Source organism: Salvelinus sp. IW2-2015, linkage group LG30 (assembly GCF_002910315.2).
Source record: "Salvelinus sp. IW2-2015 linkage group LG30, ASM291031v2, whole genome shotgun sequence".
NCBI classification, from domain to species: domain Eukaryota; kingdom Metazoa; phylum Chordata; class Actinopteri; order Salmoniformes; family Salmonidae; genus Salvelinus; species Salvelinus sp. IW2-2015.
The window spans coordinates 15,032,623-15,053,950 of NC_036869.1; the positions used below are offsets into that span (position 1 = coordinate 15,032,623).

General features: G+C 40.8%; 1 protein-coding gene and 1 long non-coding RNA gene across 2 annotated transcripts in view; one reads left to right on the forward strand and one right to left on the reverse strand.

Annotated features, from left to right (window-relative positions):
- LOC139023276 (uncharacterized) overlaps positions 1-19,830 on the reverse strand; it is a 46,299-nt gene extending 26,469 nt beyond the window's left edge. The window contains exons 1-2 of the long non-coding RNA XR_011474413.1: positions 18,794-19,830; positions 15,627-15,747 (exon numbers count right to left, since the gene is read on the reverse strand). This is a non-coding gene — a long non-coding RNA (uncharacterized lncRNA). The remainder of the gene's footprint in view (positions 1-15,626; positions 15,748-18,793) is intronic.
- Positions 19,831-19,934: 104 nt separating this feature from the next.
- The window catches only part of LOC111955139 (teashirt homolog 1), a 35,832-nt gene continuing 34,438 nt past the window's right edge, over positions 19,935-21,328 (forward strand). The window contains exon 1 of the mRNA XM_023975239.2: positions 19,935-20,992. Within this exon, the coding sequence (XP_023831007.1) occupies positions 20,953-20,992 (40 nt within the window). The 5' untranslated portion in view covers positions 19,935-20,952. The remainder of the gene's footprint in view (positions 20,993-21,328) is intronic.

Below are 21,328 nucleotides of genomic sequence, written 5' to 3' on the forward strand. Positions count from 1 at the left end.
TGTGTGTGTGTGTGTGTGTGTGTGTGTGTGTGTGTGTGTGTGTGTGTGTGTGTGTGTGTAACAGGGGCATGTGAGAGCACAGAAAAAATGACTTCATCATGTGACCTGTACCCAAACGAGAGAGAGAGAAATGTAGCAAGGAGCGAGTGATTTTGTAGGTTATAAATCTAGTGTGATTCAGAAGATTGAAGATTTATAAAACGTAGAATACCACCAGAGGTTCAGCCAATAATAGTTTCAGGCTATTTCAGCGGCTGTCAGGTACAGTATTTAGTTACATTCAATGAATCACAAGCCATCAGTGTCTCTTCAAAAATCTGACCGTCGCTCTTGATCAGGCTTACAAGTTGTAATGCAGCACAAAGACTTTACAATAACACCCAAGATACCAACAACAGCTTCAAAGGAAGTGAAAGTCCATTAGAACACTATTAGAACAGTCCATTAGAACAGTTTGGTGCACATTTTAGGATACCTTCGGCTTCAAGCTTCACAGAAGGCTGGTATCCTCAATAAGGCTGTAGCACACCCCAGGGCCTGTTCAGAAGATCGCAACTCTTCTATGTACAACATTCTGAATGCTCTGCTCTGCGTAATAGGCCCCAACTTTCCACCTCTAAAATAATGTCTGGCGTAAGAGGTCTCATCCACTACAATCTACATTTTACCCTAAACTGTGACTGTAAATCACAATGACAAAAGATAAAGTAAACTGTTTGAAGTTAAAGAGGATCTCCAACAAATCCTTGAGAATRGGCCTTGAGGAACCTTTTAAAGGTTTTTCCAATGAAGTTGTTAGTGAAGTGGCTGGTATATTTTTGCAATTAAGAATCCCTCTGTGTGATTTAAGGCTTCTTTTCAAGTATCAGGTCCTCAGAGACAGGTTCTGTAGCCATGTGATCACTCTTGCTGATTATCATTAATGAACGTTGTGAGGTCCATCCCTCAATATGACTAGGGAGGAAACAGAGGCCCTAATTAAGAGGTTCCCATTCATAAATACATTCCTCAAACTACATGGCCCGGCCAATACAGAACACAGTAATTTTAGTTACATAAAAGACAATAATCTGTTAAGGGTGATTTTAGAATTTTCTCCATTTGGAACATCAATAYTAGCGAGAAATAATTGTTCAACCGAATCCCAAAGCAATTAAATGAATATTATCAATATTATCAACTGCAGTCAGCTTCAAATATTTCATCAGGTACGAGTCACTTATTCTTATAAGACTGACCATTCAATACTACTGGCATGTTCAATCTCCAAAGGACACGCCATACCTCGCCATAACTAAAGCAACAGAGATATATCATGGCTAGCCCTTTTAATTATTGCGTTTGGGGCCGCCTGTGCTGCAGTCGGTAGAATATGGAGTGTGTTGCCTTTTTAATGATGTCATATTTTTTGTATGTTAGCTGTCAATCAAACTGTGCAAAAGTGAAACTAACCTCAATGGTTAGTTAAATTTAGGAATTTATTCGAGATTTTGGTTCAATTTCGGCATTATGGTTAATGTTAGGCATTCATTGTGAGTGGTTAAGGTTAGGGTCCAGATTTGGGATAGGGTTAAACAGAAACAAGTTGTGTGACTAGGACTGGTTCTGAACCCGCGGTCCTCAGAAGAGTAGCTCAAGATTTAAGCCAATTCTCAATCCCTTCCCAACACCCTAGCTCATCATGAGCCTCTCTGGGAATAGGGAGGCTTGTGCCCCTACTTGACAGTAGGAAATGGCCATGGAAATAGAATGACACACAATGCCATAATTTCACCAGTTCAAATATGCCAAAATATGCTGCTGCCTGGGCGTTGCATGGTTGGAAACGACTATGCAAGAAGTGCAAGCTCACTTTACAATGTCATTTTTGGAGGGACGCGCAGTTCTCATTTTCTCAACACCTGTAAAATAAGTTCTATATATGCTTTTAAATTGCAGTAAATGCTGTATGGCAAGAGAGCCCGATGTCTAATTCCACTTGTCTCATTACAATATAAAATGTCCTTCGCAAACTAATTAGCAATAAACCGTTTTTGAGCACTGTTTTATCTCTTTGAGAAACTGTAGTACAGTCTAGCTGTGCTGAGAAAGACAAACATTTCACTGCTCGGCTTTTCTGCTTAATGGCAGAAAAATGCTAATTGGCGGTGCAGTGCACTTGTCAAAGACAACAAAAGGAGGGGAGGAATAGAGGGAAGTAGTGTGCATGTCAGTGGCTGGTAATTTGAAATGTGAAATATGGCACTTAATTCAGCGGCGCTAGAAAGGTTGTCCCAGAGCCCTGGTCTGTCCAGAGAGAGAGAGAGAGAGAGAGGAACCAGCAAAGAACAAACACCATTGTAAATACAGCCCATGTTCACGTTTATTTATTTTCCCTTTTGTACTTTAACTATTTGCACATCGTTATAGCCGTAATATGACATTTTAAATGTCTCTATACCTTTTGTGAGTGTAATGTTTACTGTTAATGTTTTATTGTTTATTTCACTTTTGTTTATTATCTATTTCACTTGCTTTGGCTATGTAAACATGATGTTTCCCATGCCAATAAAGCCTTTGAATTTAATTTAATTTAATAGAAGAGAGAGAGAGAAGAGAGAGAGAGAGAGAGAGAGAGAGAGAGAAGAGAGAGAGAGAGAGAGAGAGAGAGAGAGAGGAGAGAGAGAGAGAGAGAGAGAGAGAGAGAGAGAGAGAGAGAGAGAGAGAGAGAGAGAGAGAGAGAGAGAAGAGAGAGAGAGAGAGAGAGAGGAGAGAGGAGAGAGAGAGAGAGAGAGAGAGAGAGAGAAAATCATCTCTGTTGAGACACACTGTCTGAATTGTATCTGAGTGAGCTACAGTGGCGTTCACATTACTCTCATTTTATCTTAAGTTATTTAAAATTTCTCCTTCATAATTAAAGTCGACTCTGACATATGCAATGACTGGTAATCTCGTAACGCCACATATCTCCCATTAACATCAAGGAATGCTTTATACAAAGGTTGAGTTATGTAGCACGTTTGTTACGCTGGTCTCTCACTGCAGTATCAGACAATATCAGAGTATCTGTCTGTGTGTGTGTGTGTGTGTGTGTGTGTGTGTGTGTGTGTGTGTGTGTGTGTGTGTGTGTGTGTGTGTGTGTGTTTAGGATGGGGCACACATTAGTAGTAAAGGTGACTCATGCCCATGGCTATATTGACTCTGTTATTCTTACTTATCGGTTAATGAATATAGTTTCACACTTCTGTATGTACCACAGAAGAAAGAAATAACAATATTCTTTAGCGTGATAATACTGTTTTGATCAAAATCTGTTTAATCAGAATAACCGCATAGATGCTAAAGTCCGAGTGCTGAGTGAGTGCAGATGTGGATGGACTACATTTTCAATGCCTAAAAATCCCAGCTGAAAAAAATCCCTTCAGGAAAAGTAGGATATTTTTTGAACGATTCKCTTTTTCTAACAAAGTAGAGAAACTGGTTAGGGAATTTTTTTTWAAACAATGACAAAAACAAGAGGTATTAGGCCTACAACAAGGCTAAATGCAAAAATAGCACAAAACATGGCAAACACGAACATGTTTGAAGTCGACATTGAATAATGACACAGTAAATGTTTTTCTATTGTGGTGTAATTATTACTAATCAACCCATCAATTTAGTGAGCCCAATAATATGAAGACACACGAGCAATCACCGGAGACTTGATTTTGTTTGTATTCTCTCTGTGTGAATATTAACCTTCAAACAACTAGGCTTCACATTAGTCTACGATTTACATCCTAACAACAAAGAGTATTGTTTCTAATCATTTTAGTCCATCGTCAAATATCTTTAAAAGTGATTATTTTTCTGATCACTAATGAACTTGCTATGCATCTATTATCCTCAAATAGCGTCCATMGGATGTTTTATCATCCTGGGGCCTCCAAATTGAGGCAATCGAAAGGCCCCGGCAGATATTATGCACCTTTAATTGCGTTGTCAAAATTATGGCACAGTGTGTCATCTCTCGCGTCTCTACTTCAGCTAAGTTTTATCATCAACATTTGTTGAGAAACTACAGAAGTAATTGAGTTGTGGGTTTAAATCTCTATCAAAGCTCTCGTTCTCTAAGGTAGGTGACATTTTAATTATGCGTCCTTATCTGATAGATGGGGAGATATACCTTGTGTCAAAGTAAGATCCACTTCTTTATTGTTTTTTTTAATCATATATTCTTATATTCACACTGTCAATGGATGTCTGGGATTTCATTTGACCCATCATTGATCGAAGATTAGTCACTATATGGAGGAGGTTTATCGTAAGCCACAAATCTCTCTGATTCTAAATGTCTTTTTACTTGAATGACAATGAGASCAAAAATAAACTTAATAAGTGAATGGCTAGATTTAATTAGAAGTTTAGTAGAAGTATGTTATGGRGAAATGACTTTGTGGCCGTAGAAGAATTTCAATCTTGAGCTGACCAGCTTGCAGTTCTTRCTCAGGCACAAAGCCATTTCACCATAACATCGTACTTAGTTAATAGTACTTCAATTGTAAATAGTACTCATACCATTTAGCTACTGACTGATTCAGTAACTAATCTKTGTAAAATGTCTCAATGGTGAATCACGAGTATACTGTAGCTATGGACCCGTAGTACTGTTACCAGTGAGTCAGGCCGTAGTTAGGATAAGTTACAGTACATTGCAACATTATAAGCATCATCACATTTGAATGGCATGTCCACTTATATTATGGAGTTCAAGTGACTTGGAATTCATCCCCCACACTAGAAGCCTTGATTCTATCAGCCACAAAAAAGATTTCATAAGATACGATTCACAAAACCAACAACATCACTGCACCAGCACACCTCCATCACCCCTTCTACCAGGTTGCCAAAGCGTCTTTGTGTAAGTACTAGCCATATGACCCAGAAATGACCCTTGCACTGGTGTTTTATGGCTGGAAGGTCTCTGTTTGCTTGAGGTGAGGCTCTAAAACCAGTTGAATGACAGGGCCACGTTTTAATTTCCCYCCTAAATACACATACCCAAACGTAATAATTGTTCATGAGACGGCCATAACCAATAACTGGTAATAGTTTAAGAAAGGTCTGGATCTCAACTTTCTGGCCCCCAAAAAAAGTGAATATACTGCTGAGGTGTACTCACCTTTGAGGACACGAGCTCAAATACAAATATTACTCAACAAAAGTTGGTCTTGAAATGACTAGATCTAAATATAGATCAATTAAAATGATGAATCAAATTAGAAATGACTTACTATAAGATTTCACATAATTGTAAAATAAATCTGTAAAATAAATCTGATCATACTCAGAGTCAGCACAATATTGGCACTCTTTCATACAACTGTAGACAGAGAATTTTTTATAAAATGGCCACTGAGGTCCGCAGACACACCATTCAAATGGGTGCAGACTCGCTACTACTTCGGCTTTATGCACTAAGGGATTTTGTCTGTTTGTGACCAAGAGAAATMCCAGCAGRATACCACCCTGCARCCCACTGCTGGCTTGCTTCTGAAGCTAAGCAGAGTTGATCCTGGTTGCTCCCTGAATGGGAGACCAGATGCTGCTGGAAGTGGTGTTGGAGGMCCTCCAGTAGGCGGCACCCTTTCTTCTGGACTATATATCACAATGTGCAAGGGCAATGATTGGAGACATTGTCCTGTGTAGGGTGCTGTCTTTTGGATGGGTGTCCTGACTCTCTGTGGTCACTAAAGATCCCATGGCACTTATTGTAAGAGTAGGGGTGTTAACCCTGGTGTCCTGGCTAAATTCCAAACCTGGCCCTTGTTACATCATGGCCACCTAATCATCCCCAGCTTCCAATTGGCTCATTCCTCTCCCCTGTAACTATTCCCCAGGTTGTTGCTGTAAATGAGAATGTGTTTTCAGTCAACTTACCAGGTTAAATAAAAAAAAAAGTGGTATTATGATTTAGTATTGAGAATATCACAGTGAGATGAAAACACAACGACGGACTGGGCACACTTGCTCAGAAGAGCAGCCAGCTGGGTCTTTCGGTCGTTCACATAGTGCTTTGTACACCAAAATGTCAGTTGAACTGGTCCCATATCGGGTTCTTAACATCTAAGAGGTTTTAAGCAATGCTTATGGTGATAATGCCACACATATAACCAGGCAGTTAAATGTCTTCTCTTTATTGTGCCAACAACATGTTTCAATCTTTTGTACTTGTCTGATGAAATATTTCTTACTATGGGRGGATTGGCCATCTGGCAATTTTGGCAAATGCCAGATGGGCTGGAAAGATTTTGTTGGGTGAACTGCTCAAATTTTGGGGGGAATTTTTGCGCACTCTCTGTTATACCAGTGCCCTCACTGGGGCCTACTGCTGTATTGAGTGAGCCACTCTCCTCCCCCCGCATTCGCTCAGAATGCAGTTTTGACAGCTTCGTTCCATTGATCTTGTCGAAGTGAGGGTCTCAGATCTCTGTAGGTATCCTTGTTATTTCTCAACTCTCAATATTCAGCTCAATAGCAACTATTTTTTAACCAAGCTATTTGATATGTCTTTGAGATATATACACTGACTGTACAAAACATTAAGGACACTTTCCCAATATTGAGTTGCCTATAGGTCTCATGGTTAGTAGCCTACAACTGCAAAGTTTTTTAGGACATAAAATCTACGGTTGGATGAAAACAAGCTAGCCGTGGGTATTATATTTAGAGTTAGTGATCTAAGTCATTTGTTTTGACTTTCCACTTCCTCAGGTGTTGAACCCAAAATTAATTAGCCTATTATATTACTTAGTCCATTTAAAGATGTATGTAAATCATCTCTTTTGAACAAAAAAGTCATATTTTGACATTAAAATGTATCAAATACTGTATAGAAGACCCCAGACGATAAACTGAAAATTACCAACACTGACATTGCCTTCCTCTCGCACATTTTGCATATGTTTATAATTTTCGGTGATTTTGCTACACAACATTCCTGTAGATTGTTCTGAAACCATTATTTGGTCAACAGTAAAAGCTTATGCATTATGTTGATTCCTGCTATGAAAGTATCTGCCTGTCCCTGTTTCACTGTCGGCTGCTGTGTGAGCAAGCCACTCTCACTCCCTCTCTCCACTGTGCACACGGAGGAGGGAGAGATGCATTCTAAGAAGCACACAGTGGTGTGTATTCATGGATGCCAAGGGAAGCCAAGTTTCCCCCCKAAKAAATGGGGGYAAAAAAGATATACAATTATTTTTCTTTCGTCGCTCTGTGTTTCATCATTTTCCTTCAATTCGCAAGAGGCTGAATTTATCTCACCGGAGAAAGCATCCGACCGAGCGAAACAGCGCCCCTCTGTCTCTGTATGTATAGGCCATCTAGCTGATGCTGTCTGGTCCAAAAGAGTATGACATTGTTGCCGCCCGTAGCATTGAAGCAAGGGAAGCCAGCGAGCATTTGGCCTTCCTTGATAAAAAAGTATAAAATAATAGCCATCAGCGTTGAGCTAAACTGAGCGAGCTCAAACATTTTTTTAAAGGGAAGCCAGTTTGGATTTGGCGTCCCTCCTATTAAATCACATTGAGAGAATACGTCATTGACAGAAACAACTTGAATTGTTGCATCTCGTTGTGTTGTTGTGCTCCGGTGGCTAGCTAGCTTAATAAAATTGTCCCTTTCCTAAATAAGCCATGGATGGAGACAGGGGTTTGGACTTATGGTTTTACTTAATTCTCCGTACTGGCCAATGATCTTTTTTTAAAAGATGGCGCCGAAGAACATGGCTGACGTTTTACATTCTCCCAACCAATTGTGCTATTTTGTACATTTTTTTGCATTTTGTGTAACTTATTTTTTAACCTATTGTGTACATAATGTTGCTGCTACCGTCTCTTATGACCGAAAATAACTTCTGGACATCAGAAAAGCGATTACTCACCGRGGACTGGAAGAAACTTTTTCCTTTAACGAGTCCGACGATAAGGATATACTGCTTTCACTGGAACAGGCCCAGATCCACGCCTTTGCGTGAAGAAAAGACCGCAGAAAAGGGGCCACAGATCGGGCAGCCTTCTGAGAATCCGGAGGCGAGCGTAAACTCCCACTGCCTTCCGTTCTTCTTGCTAACGTGCAATCATTGGAAAAGAAAATTGATGACCTATGATTAAGATTATCCTACCAAAGGGACATTAAAAACTGTAACATCTTTATGTTTCACCGAGATGTGACTGAACAAAGATACCGACAATATAGAGCAAGCAGGATTTTCCATGTACCCGCAGAACAGAGACGCTACCTCTGGTAAGACGAGGGGTGGGGGTTTGTGTCTTTTTATCAATAACAGCTGGTGCGCGATGTCTCATATTAAAGAAGTCTCGAGATATTGCTCGCCTGAGGTAGAGTACCTTATGATAAGCTGTAGACCACACTATTTACCAAGAAAGTTCTCATCTGTATTATTCGTAGCCGTCTATTTACCACCACAGAACGAAGCTGGCACTAAGACCGCTCTCAACCAACTCTATAAGGCCATAGGCAAAGAAGAAAATGCTCACCCAGAAGCGGCGCTCCTAGTGGCCAGGGACTTTAATGCAGGAAAACTTAAATCAGTTTTGTCAAATTTTTACCAGCATGTCACGTGCAAACAGGGGAAAAAATACTAGACTACCTTTACTCACACACAGAGATGCATACAAAGCTCTCCCCCGCCTTCCACTTGGCAAATCTGACCATAATTCTATCCTCCTGATTCCTGCTTACAAGCAAAAACTAAAGCAGGAAGTACCAGTGACTCCCTCAATACGGAAGTGGTCAGATAACGTGGATGCTACACTACAGGACTGTTTTGCTAGCACAGACTGGAATGTGTTCTGGGATTCATCCAATGGCATTGCGGAATACACCACCTCAGTCATCGGCTTCATCAATAAGTGCATCGATGACATCGTCCCCACAGTCGTCCACCCAACCAGAAGCCATGGATTACAGGCAACATCTGCATTGAGCTAAAAGCTAGAGCTGCCGCTTTCAAGGAGCGGGAGACTAATCCGGACGCTTATAAGAAATCCCGCTATGCCCTCAGACGAACCATCAAACAAGCAAAGCGTCAATACAGGATTAAGATTGAATCCTACTACACCGGCTCTGACGCTCATCGGATGTGGCAGGGCTTGAAAACTATTACGGAATACAAAGGGAAACCCAGACGCAAGCTGCCCAGTGACGCGAGCCTACCAGACGAGCTAAATGCCTTTTATGCTCGCTTCGAGGCAAGCAATAATGAAGCATGCATGAGAGCATCAGCTGTTCTGTATGACTGTGTGATAATGCTCTCGGTAGCCGATGTGAACAAAACCTTTAAACAGGTCAACATTCACAAAGCTGCTGGGCCAGACGGATTACCAGGACGTGTACTCAAAGCATGCGCGGACCAATTGTCAAGTGTCTTCACTAACATTTTCAACCTCTCCCTGACCGAGTCTGTAATACCTACATGTTTCAAGCAGACCACCATAGTCCCTGTGCCCAAGGAAGCGAAGGGAACCTGCCTAAATGATTACCGCCCCGTAGCACTCACGTCGGTAGCCATGAAGTGCTTTGAAAGGCTGGTCATTGCTCACATCAACAGCATCCTCCCGGAGACCCTAGACCCACTCCAGTTCACATACCTCCCCAACAGATCCACAGATGACGCAATCTCAATTGCACTCCACACTGCCCTTTCTCACCTGGACAAAAGGAACACCTATGTGAGAATGCTGTTCATTGACTACAGCTCAGCGTTCCACACCATAGTGCCCATGAAGCTCATCACTAAGCTAAGGACTGGGACTAAACACCTCCCTCTGCAACTGGATCCTGGACTTCCTGACGGGCCCGCCCATGGTGGTAAGAGTAGGCAACAACACATCTGCCACGCTGATCCTTAACACTGGGGCCCCTCATGGAGTGTGTACTTAGTCCCCTCCTGTATTCCCTGTTCACCCACAACTGCGTGGCCAAACACGACTCCAACACCATCATTAAGTTTGCTGACGACACAACAGTGGTAGGCCTGACCACCGACAACGATGAGAAGGCCTATAGGGAGTAGGTCAGTGAACTGGCAGTGTGTTGCCAGGACAACAACCTCTCCCTCAATGTGAGCAAGACAAAGGAGCTGATCGTGGACTGCAGGAATAGAAGGGCTGAACAGGCCTCATTAACATCGACAGGGCTGTAGTGGAGCGGGTCGAGAGTTTCAAGTTCTCTGGGGTCCACATCACCAACGAACTATCATGGTCCAAACATACCAAGACAGATGTGAAGAGGGCACGCCAAAACCTTTTCCCCCTCAGGAGACTGAAAGATTTGGAATGGGTCCCCAGATCCTCAAAAGGTTCTATAGCTGCACCATCGAGAGCATCCTGACCAGTTGCATCTCCGTCTGGTATGGCAACTGCTCCGCATCTGACCATAAGGCACTACAGAGGGTAGTGCGAACGGCCCAGTACATCACTGGGGCRAAGSTTCCTGCCATCTAATAGGTCATGGATGGGGCGGGGGTTGCAGGTAGCCTAGTGGTTTGGGCGTTGGGTCAGTAACCAAAAGGTTGCTAGATCGAATCCCCGAGCTGACAAGGTAAAAATCTGTCATTCTGCCCCTGAATAAGGCAGTTAACCCACTGTTCCTAGGCCGTCAATGTAAATAAGAATTTGTACTTAACTGACTTGCCTAGTTAAATAAAGGTTAAATAAATTAGTAGGTGGTGTCAGAGGAAAGCCCATAAAATTGTATTTTATTATTACTTTTTATTTTAGTCTACTTGGTAAATATTTTCTTCTTCTTGAACTGCACTGTTGGTTAAGGGCTTGTAAGTAAGCATTTCACGGTAAAGTCTACACTTGTTGTATTCGGCGCATGTGACAAATAAAGTTTGATTTGATTTTGATGTAATTTGATTATAATGGCGATTCTGCTCCAACCATTAATTAATATATTGTACCCTGGCCTGAGAGGATGAACGTTCAATATGTAGCTAGATGTAGAAGGCTAATATTAACTAGCTAACATTGCCCATGAAAGGATGTTAGGCTAGCGAGCAAGCATTTTAGCCAGGTATCCTAGGACAAAAATAAATAAAAGTGTGTACTGTAGAGTGATAGACCATTTCATCAACATGAAAGAGAGGAGGGTGGCATTGGCGTTTCTCTACAAGTAGGGTGAGTCAAAATGTTTTTTCTACTTGCACAAACATACATACACACACACAGAAATCAGAACTATGTACAGCCACATCATATTTAGCTTATGTTGACTTGACTAAATTGTTTTTGGTATCTTTTAGTTGTCACTGTATTAGACTAAGCAGAGGTGAATAGATGATGTTGAAGTTGAAATGGTGCTGGAATAGTAGAGGCAGCACCTGTTTCCTTTACAATTAACTTGCTTGACCATGTTGTAGGTCATTATAATTGTTTGTTAGATGCAATATGCTTTGTGGACTTCACCGGACAGAGGTTGCTCGCCGGTTTTGTGATGCATTTATTCTGCCACATTGTCTTCTTGTTATATCGGCCTTTAGGRCTATACAGTGCCTTCGGAAAGTATTCAGACCCCTTTACTTTTTCTGCATTTTGATACGTTACATCCTTATTCTAAAATGTATAAAATAAATAAAAATCCTCAGCAATATACACACAATACCCCATAATGACAAAGCAAAAACATTGTTTTTAATGTTTGCAAATATATAAAAAATAAAAAACATAAGTATTCAGACCCTTTGTTATGAGACTCGAAATTGAGCTCAGGTGCATCCTGTTTCCATTGATCATTCTTGAGATGTTCCTACAACTGGATTGGAGTCAATCTGTGATAAATGTGATAAATTCAATTGATTGGACATGATTTAGAAAGGCACATACCTGTCTATCTAAGCTCCCATAGTTGACAGTCAGAGCAAAAACCAAGCCACGAGGTCGAAGGAATTGTCCGTAGAGCTCAGAGACAGGACTGTGTCGAGGCATAGATCTGGGGAAGGGTATCAACAAATGTCTGCAGCATTGAAGGTACCCAAGAACACAGTGGCCTCCATCATTCTTAATTGTAAGAAATTTGGAACCACCAAGACTCTTCTTAGAGCTGGTCGCCCGGCCAAACTGAGCAATCGGGGGAGAAGGGCCTTGGTCAGGGAGGTGACCAAGAACCCGATGGTCACTCTGACAGAGCTCCAGAGTTCCTCTGTGGAGATGGGAGAACCTTCCAGAAGGACAACCATCTCTGCAGCACTCCATCAATCAGGCCTTTATGGTAGAGTGGTCAGACGGAAGCCACTCCTCAGTAAAAGGCACATGACAAACCACTTGGAGTTTGCCAAAAGGCACCTAAAGACTCTCAGGCCATGAGAAACAAGATTATCTGGTCTGATGAAACCAAGATGAACTCTTTGGCCTGAATGCCAAGTGTCACATCAGGAGAAAACCTGGCACCATCCCTACGGTGAAGCATGGTGGTGGCAGCATCATGCTGTGGGGATGTTTTCCAGTAGCAGGGATTGGGAGTCTAGTCAGGATCGAGAGAAAGATGAACGGAGCAAAGGACAGAGAGATCATTGAAAACAGAAGAAAGAGAGATCCGTGAAAACCTGATCCAAACGAACTGACCTGAACGAACATCTCTGGAGAGACCTGAAAATAGCTGTGCAGCAATGCTCCCCATCCAATCTGACAGAGCTTGAGAGGATCTGCAGAAACAGGTGTGCCAAGCTTGTAGCATCACACCACAGAAGACTCGAGGTTGTAATCGCTGCCAAAGGTACTTCAACAAAGTACTGAGTAAAGGGTCTGAATACTTATGCTTTGTCATTATGGGGTGTTGTGTGTAGATTGATGAGGGGAAAAAACTATTTAATACATTTTACAATTGGGCTGTGACTTAACAAAATGTGGAAAAAGTCAAGGGGTGTGAATACTTTCCGAATGCACTATATATCACTGTCGCAAGGCATGTGAACTAACAGGTTATAAAGCAAACAACGCAATTATCACAGCACATACAGTAGGTTGTATTATGGCTTTTTTTCTGGCTTCCCCAGTGATTTTACCCACACACCGCTACTGGAAGCACACACATACCACGTTGCTCAAAATGCAATAACGGTAAACATACAGTTTTCAAAGCAACTACTGTTGTTCTAGTTACATAGAGGAGAGTCACAGCMTTCTGTGAGTATATGATTTATTTCTCACTTCTTAATATTGAGTTCATGGCACCACTTTACAATAGGAGTAGGCTGTAGGGTGGTTTTGAGGAGCGCAGTAGAGCGCGCCATTTGCAGTGAATAGGCCAACATCAAGTAGCCTAGGCCTAGCGCTGGAAGGCTTTTGTAGGACATTACCCTACCTTTACTGATAGATTAATCAATTAGCCTGGATGGCATAGGAGGTTGGTGGCATCTTAATTGGGGAGGACGGGCATGTGGCTATGATTGGAGTCGGAATCAGGGGAAGGGTATCAAATACTCGGAGGGGAGGACAGCTCATAATAATGGCTGGAACCGAGCATCCGTTACAGACATTATTATGAGCCTTCCTCCCCTCAGCAGCATCTTGTGCTGCATGGCTATACACTGAGTGTACAAAACATTAGGAACACCTACCTAATATCGAGTTGCATCCCCTTTTTCCCTAAGAACAGCCTCAATTCATCGAGGCATGGACTCTACAAGGTTGACTCCAATGCTTCCCACAGTTGTGTCAAGTTGGCTTAATGTCCTTTGGATGGTGGACCATTCTTAATAGAGTGTGAAAAACCCAGCTGCGTTGCAGTTCTTGACACAATCAAATCAGTGCACCTGGCACCTAGTACCATACCCCATTCAAAGGCACTTATATATTATGTCTTGCCCTTTCACCCTCTGAATGGCACACATACACAATCCATGTCTCAATTGTCTCAAGGCTTAAAAATCCCTTTTTAACCTGTCTCATCCTCTTAATCTGCACTGATTGAAGTGTATTCAACAAGTGACATCAATAAGGGATCATAGCTTTCACCTGGTCAGTCTATGTCATGGAAAAAGCACTCAGTTTTGTACCCTCAGTYTATAGCAACAATATCATATTTAGATTTAGCAATCTAGCAAAGTGTTTTGAGTTCCCACTTCCTCAGGTGGTGAATAATGTAGCCTATAGTATAGGCCAATATGCAAAAAGATGTCGGCAAATTCTCTGAAGAGTCTGAAATAAATTGGATCATTCTGGATCCTATTTTGACAGGTTACATATCAAAATATCAATCATTCATTTCCTGGATATGTTAGATGAAATAGTTTACTTTTTCAATCATAGGCAGGTATCTTACTTGGCACTAGGAAAAAATGTCTAAAGACCTGACCTAATTTAAAGTAACGGTCCATAAAAAAATACATTGTTGTATTTTTTGCTATTGAGCAAAATAGTTACATTTATCACAAAATAACATTTTGCCCATATCACCCAGCTCTAGTACATCCCCCAAAAACGATTCATCTTAATTTATCCCTGATTTATCATTATCGAAAAAACATTTTCCATTTATCGCGATATGGATTCTTTCCATATCGCCCAGCTCTAAACTACAGTCTAATTGTCAATCCAAAATTCCATGACAATCACTGGATTAGCCTGAACATCATAATATCTTGAATCATGCATTCCTGCTTGGATGTGTTAGATTTAAAAAAAAAATGGAATCCCTCAGTAGTCTAAGAAGTATAATAAATAATAAAGAACTGTGAATTACTTTACAAGACGGTTACTCATGATTTGGGTCCAACCAAATCCTGGGCTGGTGCCATCAACTGTAAAAGTTAGTGACACCAGGGGAAAATGTTAGTCTGGAGCCCTGTAATAGTAAGTAAAACTTAGGGTTAGTGTTGCTGCAGAACACATATGACAGGCACTAATTTACAATATAGCCTATGTTGTTTGCTTGGCTTTTATAACGTATGCCTATAAAACTTAAGCAGGCAGACAGACAGACAGGCGGACAGACAGAGAACAAGAAGAAGCAAAGAGTGAGAAGATGCTGAGACAGATAGGCAGCAAAGCAGGGAGTTAAACAAAATGGCTAGAGAAGCGGCACAGTTATAGTGGTGAGTTGTATCTCCAGTCCGCCACTGTTTCTTAGTGTGACTGACAATGAGGTTCTCTGATAGCAGGTCAAAAGAAGCATCACACTCAAACATTTTGCCAGAAACTTTGCTAAAAATGTAATAATGAATAAATATAGACATAGCACTTTGTATCCAAACTTTACATGTAATAAAAAAGTTAATTTGTCCATCAAGTGTCAATTAGTGACAAAATAAATACATTGGCTAAACATATTTTCTGCGTTGTAGACATATAACAGTAAGACTTTTCCTGACAAAAACTTCCATTACTATTCTTGACATGTTTGAGAAACTTTTCATGGATATTACATTGCCATCTTACCCATTTCCATCTTACATTTAGGGGCTGTAAAGATAAGGGGTATTAAAGAGTAATCTAGCTCTGGCTAAATATCGTATCCTTACCTTATCAATAAAAGCTTAAAAATAAAATCCATATACATTTAGTTTGTATATCACAAATGTTTGGGATGATGCTGTTTGTTTGAGTAACCAGTAGGCTACTTTAGGAATGTTCCCTCACCTTCTTGCACTGGGCCTTCAGCCGATGTAGTATGTAAAATCAGGGATGAAATGGTAGCTTCATCCTCACTGGTATCACTGTACACCATCCATACCCTCCGTGCGTGTTCACGTTAACCAATCTAAAAATAAAAAAAAGAAAGAACAAGAAAAAAAGAACATAATGGATGCAAATATACAGTAGATTACAACTACATGAACATGTTCACAGGTACTGAAGGGAGTTTTTTTCAACATAGAAAAAACTGAGACCACGGTGACACAAAACGATGGTGACTCGTCATCGCGTTGTCATTGTGTCAGTATGAAAAGGTACGTGATATGTGATGGGGGAAATGGGACTATGCCATGTTATTGTTTGCAAATGTGTAAGATCTTGACATACATGTGTGTGGACATGTGTGAAGGCGTCCTAGGATTGTGTAGCTTGGAAGCAATTTGGACCATAATGCACTGATTCACTATGACTGGATGTAAGGAAGGGGAGAAAAAAATTGTTAAATGAAAAAAATATGTCTTCAAAGGCGCTAGCACCTAGCACTACAAAAATAAAAATGTATATTAAAAAATCCCTTCAATCTTGTCACTGGATATGCCGTACTTGTCCTCAGACACCCACTTCCAAGGAACTGCAACACAATTCCAAGAATATTCCAGGGAGTTATGGTCTGGCCTCCGATTTTCATTCTGTGTTGTTACTGACAATGGTAGCAATGCTCTCACCAGGGTGCCGTCTGACTCTGCATTTAGCCATGTCTCTTTTAGAATCACCATGTTCTTTCTCAAAGATTCAGTTATTTTGAACTTTCCAAGGTTCATGATAGAATGAATCGTGTGGTGTAAAGTACTATCAGCATGGCTGCTTTTAGTCCTATTCAAAGTTAATACAAAAGCTGAATTCAAATTCTGCTTTTTTGTGTCCTGTAGATTTCATGGATATGTTATTACTATGGTATTGTGGAATCTTCTTTGTAATAATCTTGTAAATAATATTGTGAGGTAAAAATACATCAAATAAGTTATACCCAATATTTCATGACATTGTAAGTACACTTAAAATGTAATGATTTAGGAGTAATGCATCAGCATTGCTCACCACGGCAACTTCTGAATAGTGGTGGACACGACAGAAAATACTTTGTTGTTGACTCACATATTACGAGAGGTTAGGCGTGTGCACGGGTCTTGCGATTTTGCTACATTATTTAAATATATTGCCCTAAACACATCTCCGATTGAAAAATCCCTAGGGACGTACAGAGCAGCCTCCATCTTGTTTTCCAGTTGAACCCTATGTGATAGAGCGTTTCCGTTGAGTCATCAGGGTCATTCAGCAACAATTATAGTTATGATGTAAGTTTATGGGGCCACCACACACTGACAACACCACGTGTGTGTATGTGAGTGCATTTGTGTGTGATTGCGTGTGTGTTTGCATGCGTGCATGCATAGGTATGTGTTTGTATACCAGTGTATGTATTTGCAAGCATGCATCTGCAATGTGCATGCATGTATGTATGTGTGAGCTGCATGTGACTGCCTTCCTTTGGGCTGACAAGAAAGCAAACAGCACGATGTGTACTTTGGTGTTTACAAATATGGATAATATCACATAACATATAATATGTGTATCTAGATACATTTTCCATAATAAACAAATCTGAAATAGCACCTTAATTAAAATATAGGCCTACAATATTGCAGAGCTTCACTTTCAGTCCATATGATCGTCGCATAAATATTCTAACACATTTTCAATGCCATGCATATGTTAAAAACACAGGAGAGAACAAGGAGGACCTAATTATTTTACATCTTACTTTGAATACAGCAGAATGCATTGGGAAAATGTCACACACTCAGGGCTTTTTAGCTAACAAAAAACGATGAACTCTAAATTAAACAAATTATTTAGCAGGCATATTTTGTGCAAGTTCCTCGGGAATGCCAAATGACAATCACTTTGAGTTGGAGTTTACCTGCATTGTTATTGAGCATGAGGAGGAAAGCATTGTCTACAAGTGTTTTCCTTCACTGTGAACCATTCTGAACCCGTGGTAAAAGTTCTCCTGAACAGGTTTTTGCCTTGAAAAATACATTTTGCGTGGTGTTCCGTTATCGTCAGAGCATTCACTAGTGAATAACGGGCCACAAATTAAGCTCTACACAATAAATGTAATACCCTATGCTACACAGTTTTGGTTGAATAGTTTGTCATATTTCTAATAGTCTAACTTCTAAATTCTGTCAACTGGTCTATACCTAAATTACACCCAAAATGCCAGCAATAGCTTATAGAAAGAAAAAATCCAAACAAGAAGACAACACAAGACGCTGGTATGCTAAACTGCACACTGGACAGGGCGTACAACTAAGGCAGGGTGAAAGGTTGCATGGTTCAACATCGGATCAAATGTATATAATTCCATACGGTATAAATCTGTATTAAGTAGCACAAAACATATATTCATTGTTTTTGACTGTTGACCAAAAAGTGTTTATGTCACTTAGCTTATTAACACATGGGTATCATATGTCAAATTACACTGTCAAAATAATAATAACAACAACAATAATAATAATAACAACTGTGTAAAATAATGTAGTTTAAGAATATGAAATTACAATTCAAATGTTCCAATAGTCAAACTGAACACGTACAACTGTAAACGCAGCTAGAGAAGTCGTATAATCTTTAAAAACTTTCATATTCACTATGAAAAAGCTCCTATAACACCGAGCTCTGTCCATAATGTGCATAAAACCGTCGCCTGTCCCTGTCAGCTCTACCTACCGATGCACTCACTATCTGATTGAAGATTAGTGACGTAAGAAACATCAATCGCGACAGGCACGCGGAGGTAGATGGAGGGATGGGTAGATAGACAGATGTTGGGGCGGTACTTGGAAATATTGCCACATTATTAGCCCCCTCCGACAACCACATATGATCAGTTTGATAACACGTTGGCAATGTCTCAAGAATGTCGCACACTGAGAAGTAAGGGTTTTATTTTAGTGGGTAAAACGATGACAGTAGTCTCTTGGTTAATCATTTGTTACTTTTTGACTTGAGAAAAATATCTAACATAAAAAAAGAGTGAAGTCGTGCGGCGTGAAACTTGAACAGATAGAGGCTAACATATGGTGCAAATTCCGAGAACTCACCCAGGGTCAGTTTTAAGCAAGGTTCGTCTGCCGGCCGCCCGGGCGTTGGAAAGTTAATCCGTCTCTCAAAGACACATCCATGCGCCCGAGAATGTGTATAGAGTTGGTGCATTTGCAAGAACCAGAGGCCGTGGTGGTGATGGAAGCTGGGCTGCGCTGGGAAATTCTCCCAAATATCCGCTGCATGGGGTGATGGGTAGAGAGATGCGTATATACTGCTGAGCAACGTAACACAGCTTCAATGTCACCCAAGTTATAGGCTGGCCTATTTAGCGCCATCAAAAGTGCATTAGGTAACAGATGCACTCACACAGTAGCCAAAGAGCATCTCATAAAAAATAAAAGGAAAACTAACTGCACGGTCAATTGGGGTTCTCTTGATGTTGTAGGTATAGAATACTTTAAACAGCTTGGCTATCAGTTATTGTACAAATAGCCACTCTTCCTCGATGCAGTCGGGCAGAATCAGTTGTATCAGCATGTTAATAACATAGTGAATGTTAGAAATTGATGAATAAGTAATGAATAGGGATGGAGTGCGGTGCACTGTTGCAGTCACAGTGGATTTGTGCACTCGGCGCCCCTCCCCTTCCCATGCGAAGTAGTCACTTCTTAGCAAGGTGTAGCGAATCAATCTGCAACGTTCAATGGCCATTTTTAAGGGTGTCACTGAAGAGGTAAAAATGCTAAATACCTTTACAGAAGCTCTGCAATCTAATATATGGCCTAAACAGTTCAAGAAAGAATGCATTTCCCGAAGAGAAAAGAATAGCAGAACAGATAGCCTACAGAATACCCTGTCACTGTTCTTTTCTGTTTAAAAAAAAAAGATCAGTTGTTTCTATTTTGCAGTCCATGCAAAACGAAGGCAGTAATAACCTAAGACATAGGCCTACGTGTTGGCTTATTGTCTCGTATGCTAAAAACGAATTTGAAAACCAACCATCATAATGCATGGACGTGGAGACACTTTATTCGGCAGAGCACTGCATTGGACAGGGGCTGTTTTATAATCCTGTTATAGAAAATAATGGAGAGAAAAAAACAGAACAATTAAAAAGATTGACACGGTGGGCTCTGACTGTCAGAGTGACGCTTCCAGAGGGGTGGAGTAACGGAGAGGCAGGAAAGGCAACGCGATGTGTCTGTCTATCAGTTGAGCCTGTCTGATCAGTCGCGCATCCCCCCAATGTGCGATACATATTTCTCACTGCGGAGACGAGACCCCCGTTTCGCCATCTGGAGTAAAACATAAGCAATAGGTCCACATTCGTATCCTTTCGCGGAGTAGCTGTTGGCGTTTCGTTTGTTTATGAAAAGTCTTTGGAAGAGTAATACATCAACTGTCCACATGAAAGCCGAAAGGACATCATTTTTGTGAGTATCGTCGGAATAGGCTATCTGAACCGAGCTCTGGGTGTTTCGGTCGCTTGAAGAGAGCCAGAAAGTAGCTTATTGGCGGCATAGCCGTCTGAGCTTTCTGCCGTGGCTATCATGACTGACTGACTGACACGGACTGATTGACATAACCCTCTAATGTCCATATCCCGTCTTTCTCTCCCATTTTGTGTCGACTTGCAGAGATTGAACAACCGAACAGCACCTGTGCAGAAACACAGTTTGGAACGTTATCCATCGCCGTGGAAGTTTGTGATACATTGAAAGACTTCTTTGTTACTTTCTACGCGAAAATCGGTTATAAAGTGTCGTTCTAGGGGTGGAATCCTTTTTTTTTCATGGAAGCACGGCGGGATTGAAGAAGCTTTGGCTGCTGTCCACGTTCTCCACGGTTATACTGAAACCTAAACGGAGGTCTTGCTATTTTTGATCATCATGCAATGAGTTATTACTCTGTTTCTACTGAAAACATCCATAGAGAAACATATATTTTTGTTTAGATATATGCTATTGGGTTCTTGACATTTGCCAAACAATTGCGGAAAGATTAATTAGGTTTTTATAAAAAATAATACTTTCACCGAAGCTCAGACTTCCTTTGCCAGTCAAAGAACGGGAATCGACATTTCTATTCCGATTCTATTGAAGAGAAGGACAAAACGACGAGATATTTGCTTTGATTTCGTTGCACAGGTTTCCTCTTGGGTCGTCTTTTATTTTGGTCTCTGCATGAAAAGTCAAGCGGAAAGTCTACCAGCAGCATGCCGAGGAGAAAGCAGCAAGCGCCAAGGCGGTCCGTAGGTAAGCACAACCCTGAAGTCTATTTCCCCAAGTTCCCCGTAAAATCCTCTCAAGTTCGCCTTCTCCCATCCTTATTTAAAATACCCCTAAATAGACACACATTCATAACGGAAATATAGCCTTCTGTGTATTACATATTTAGCTTACAATCAAAGGAGGTAAACACCTTTTTTCAAATTGGCCAGAAAAAAAGTATTTGCCAGCCTGTAGATCATGGAAATACTTTACAGTTTTCTGTCACAGGTTCATATTCACATATAGGTTGTCAAAACCCATTGGCCTAATGAACTTTCACACACATAGATAATAGACCTAATGCAATTGGACGTGTGTTCG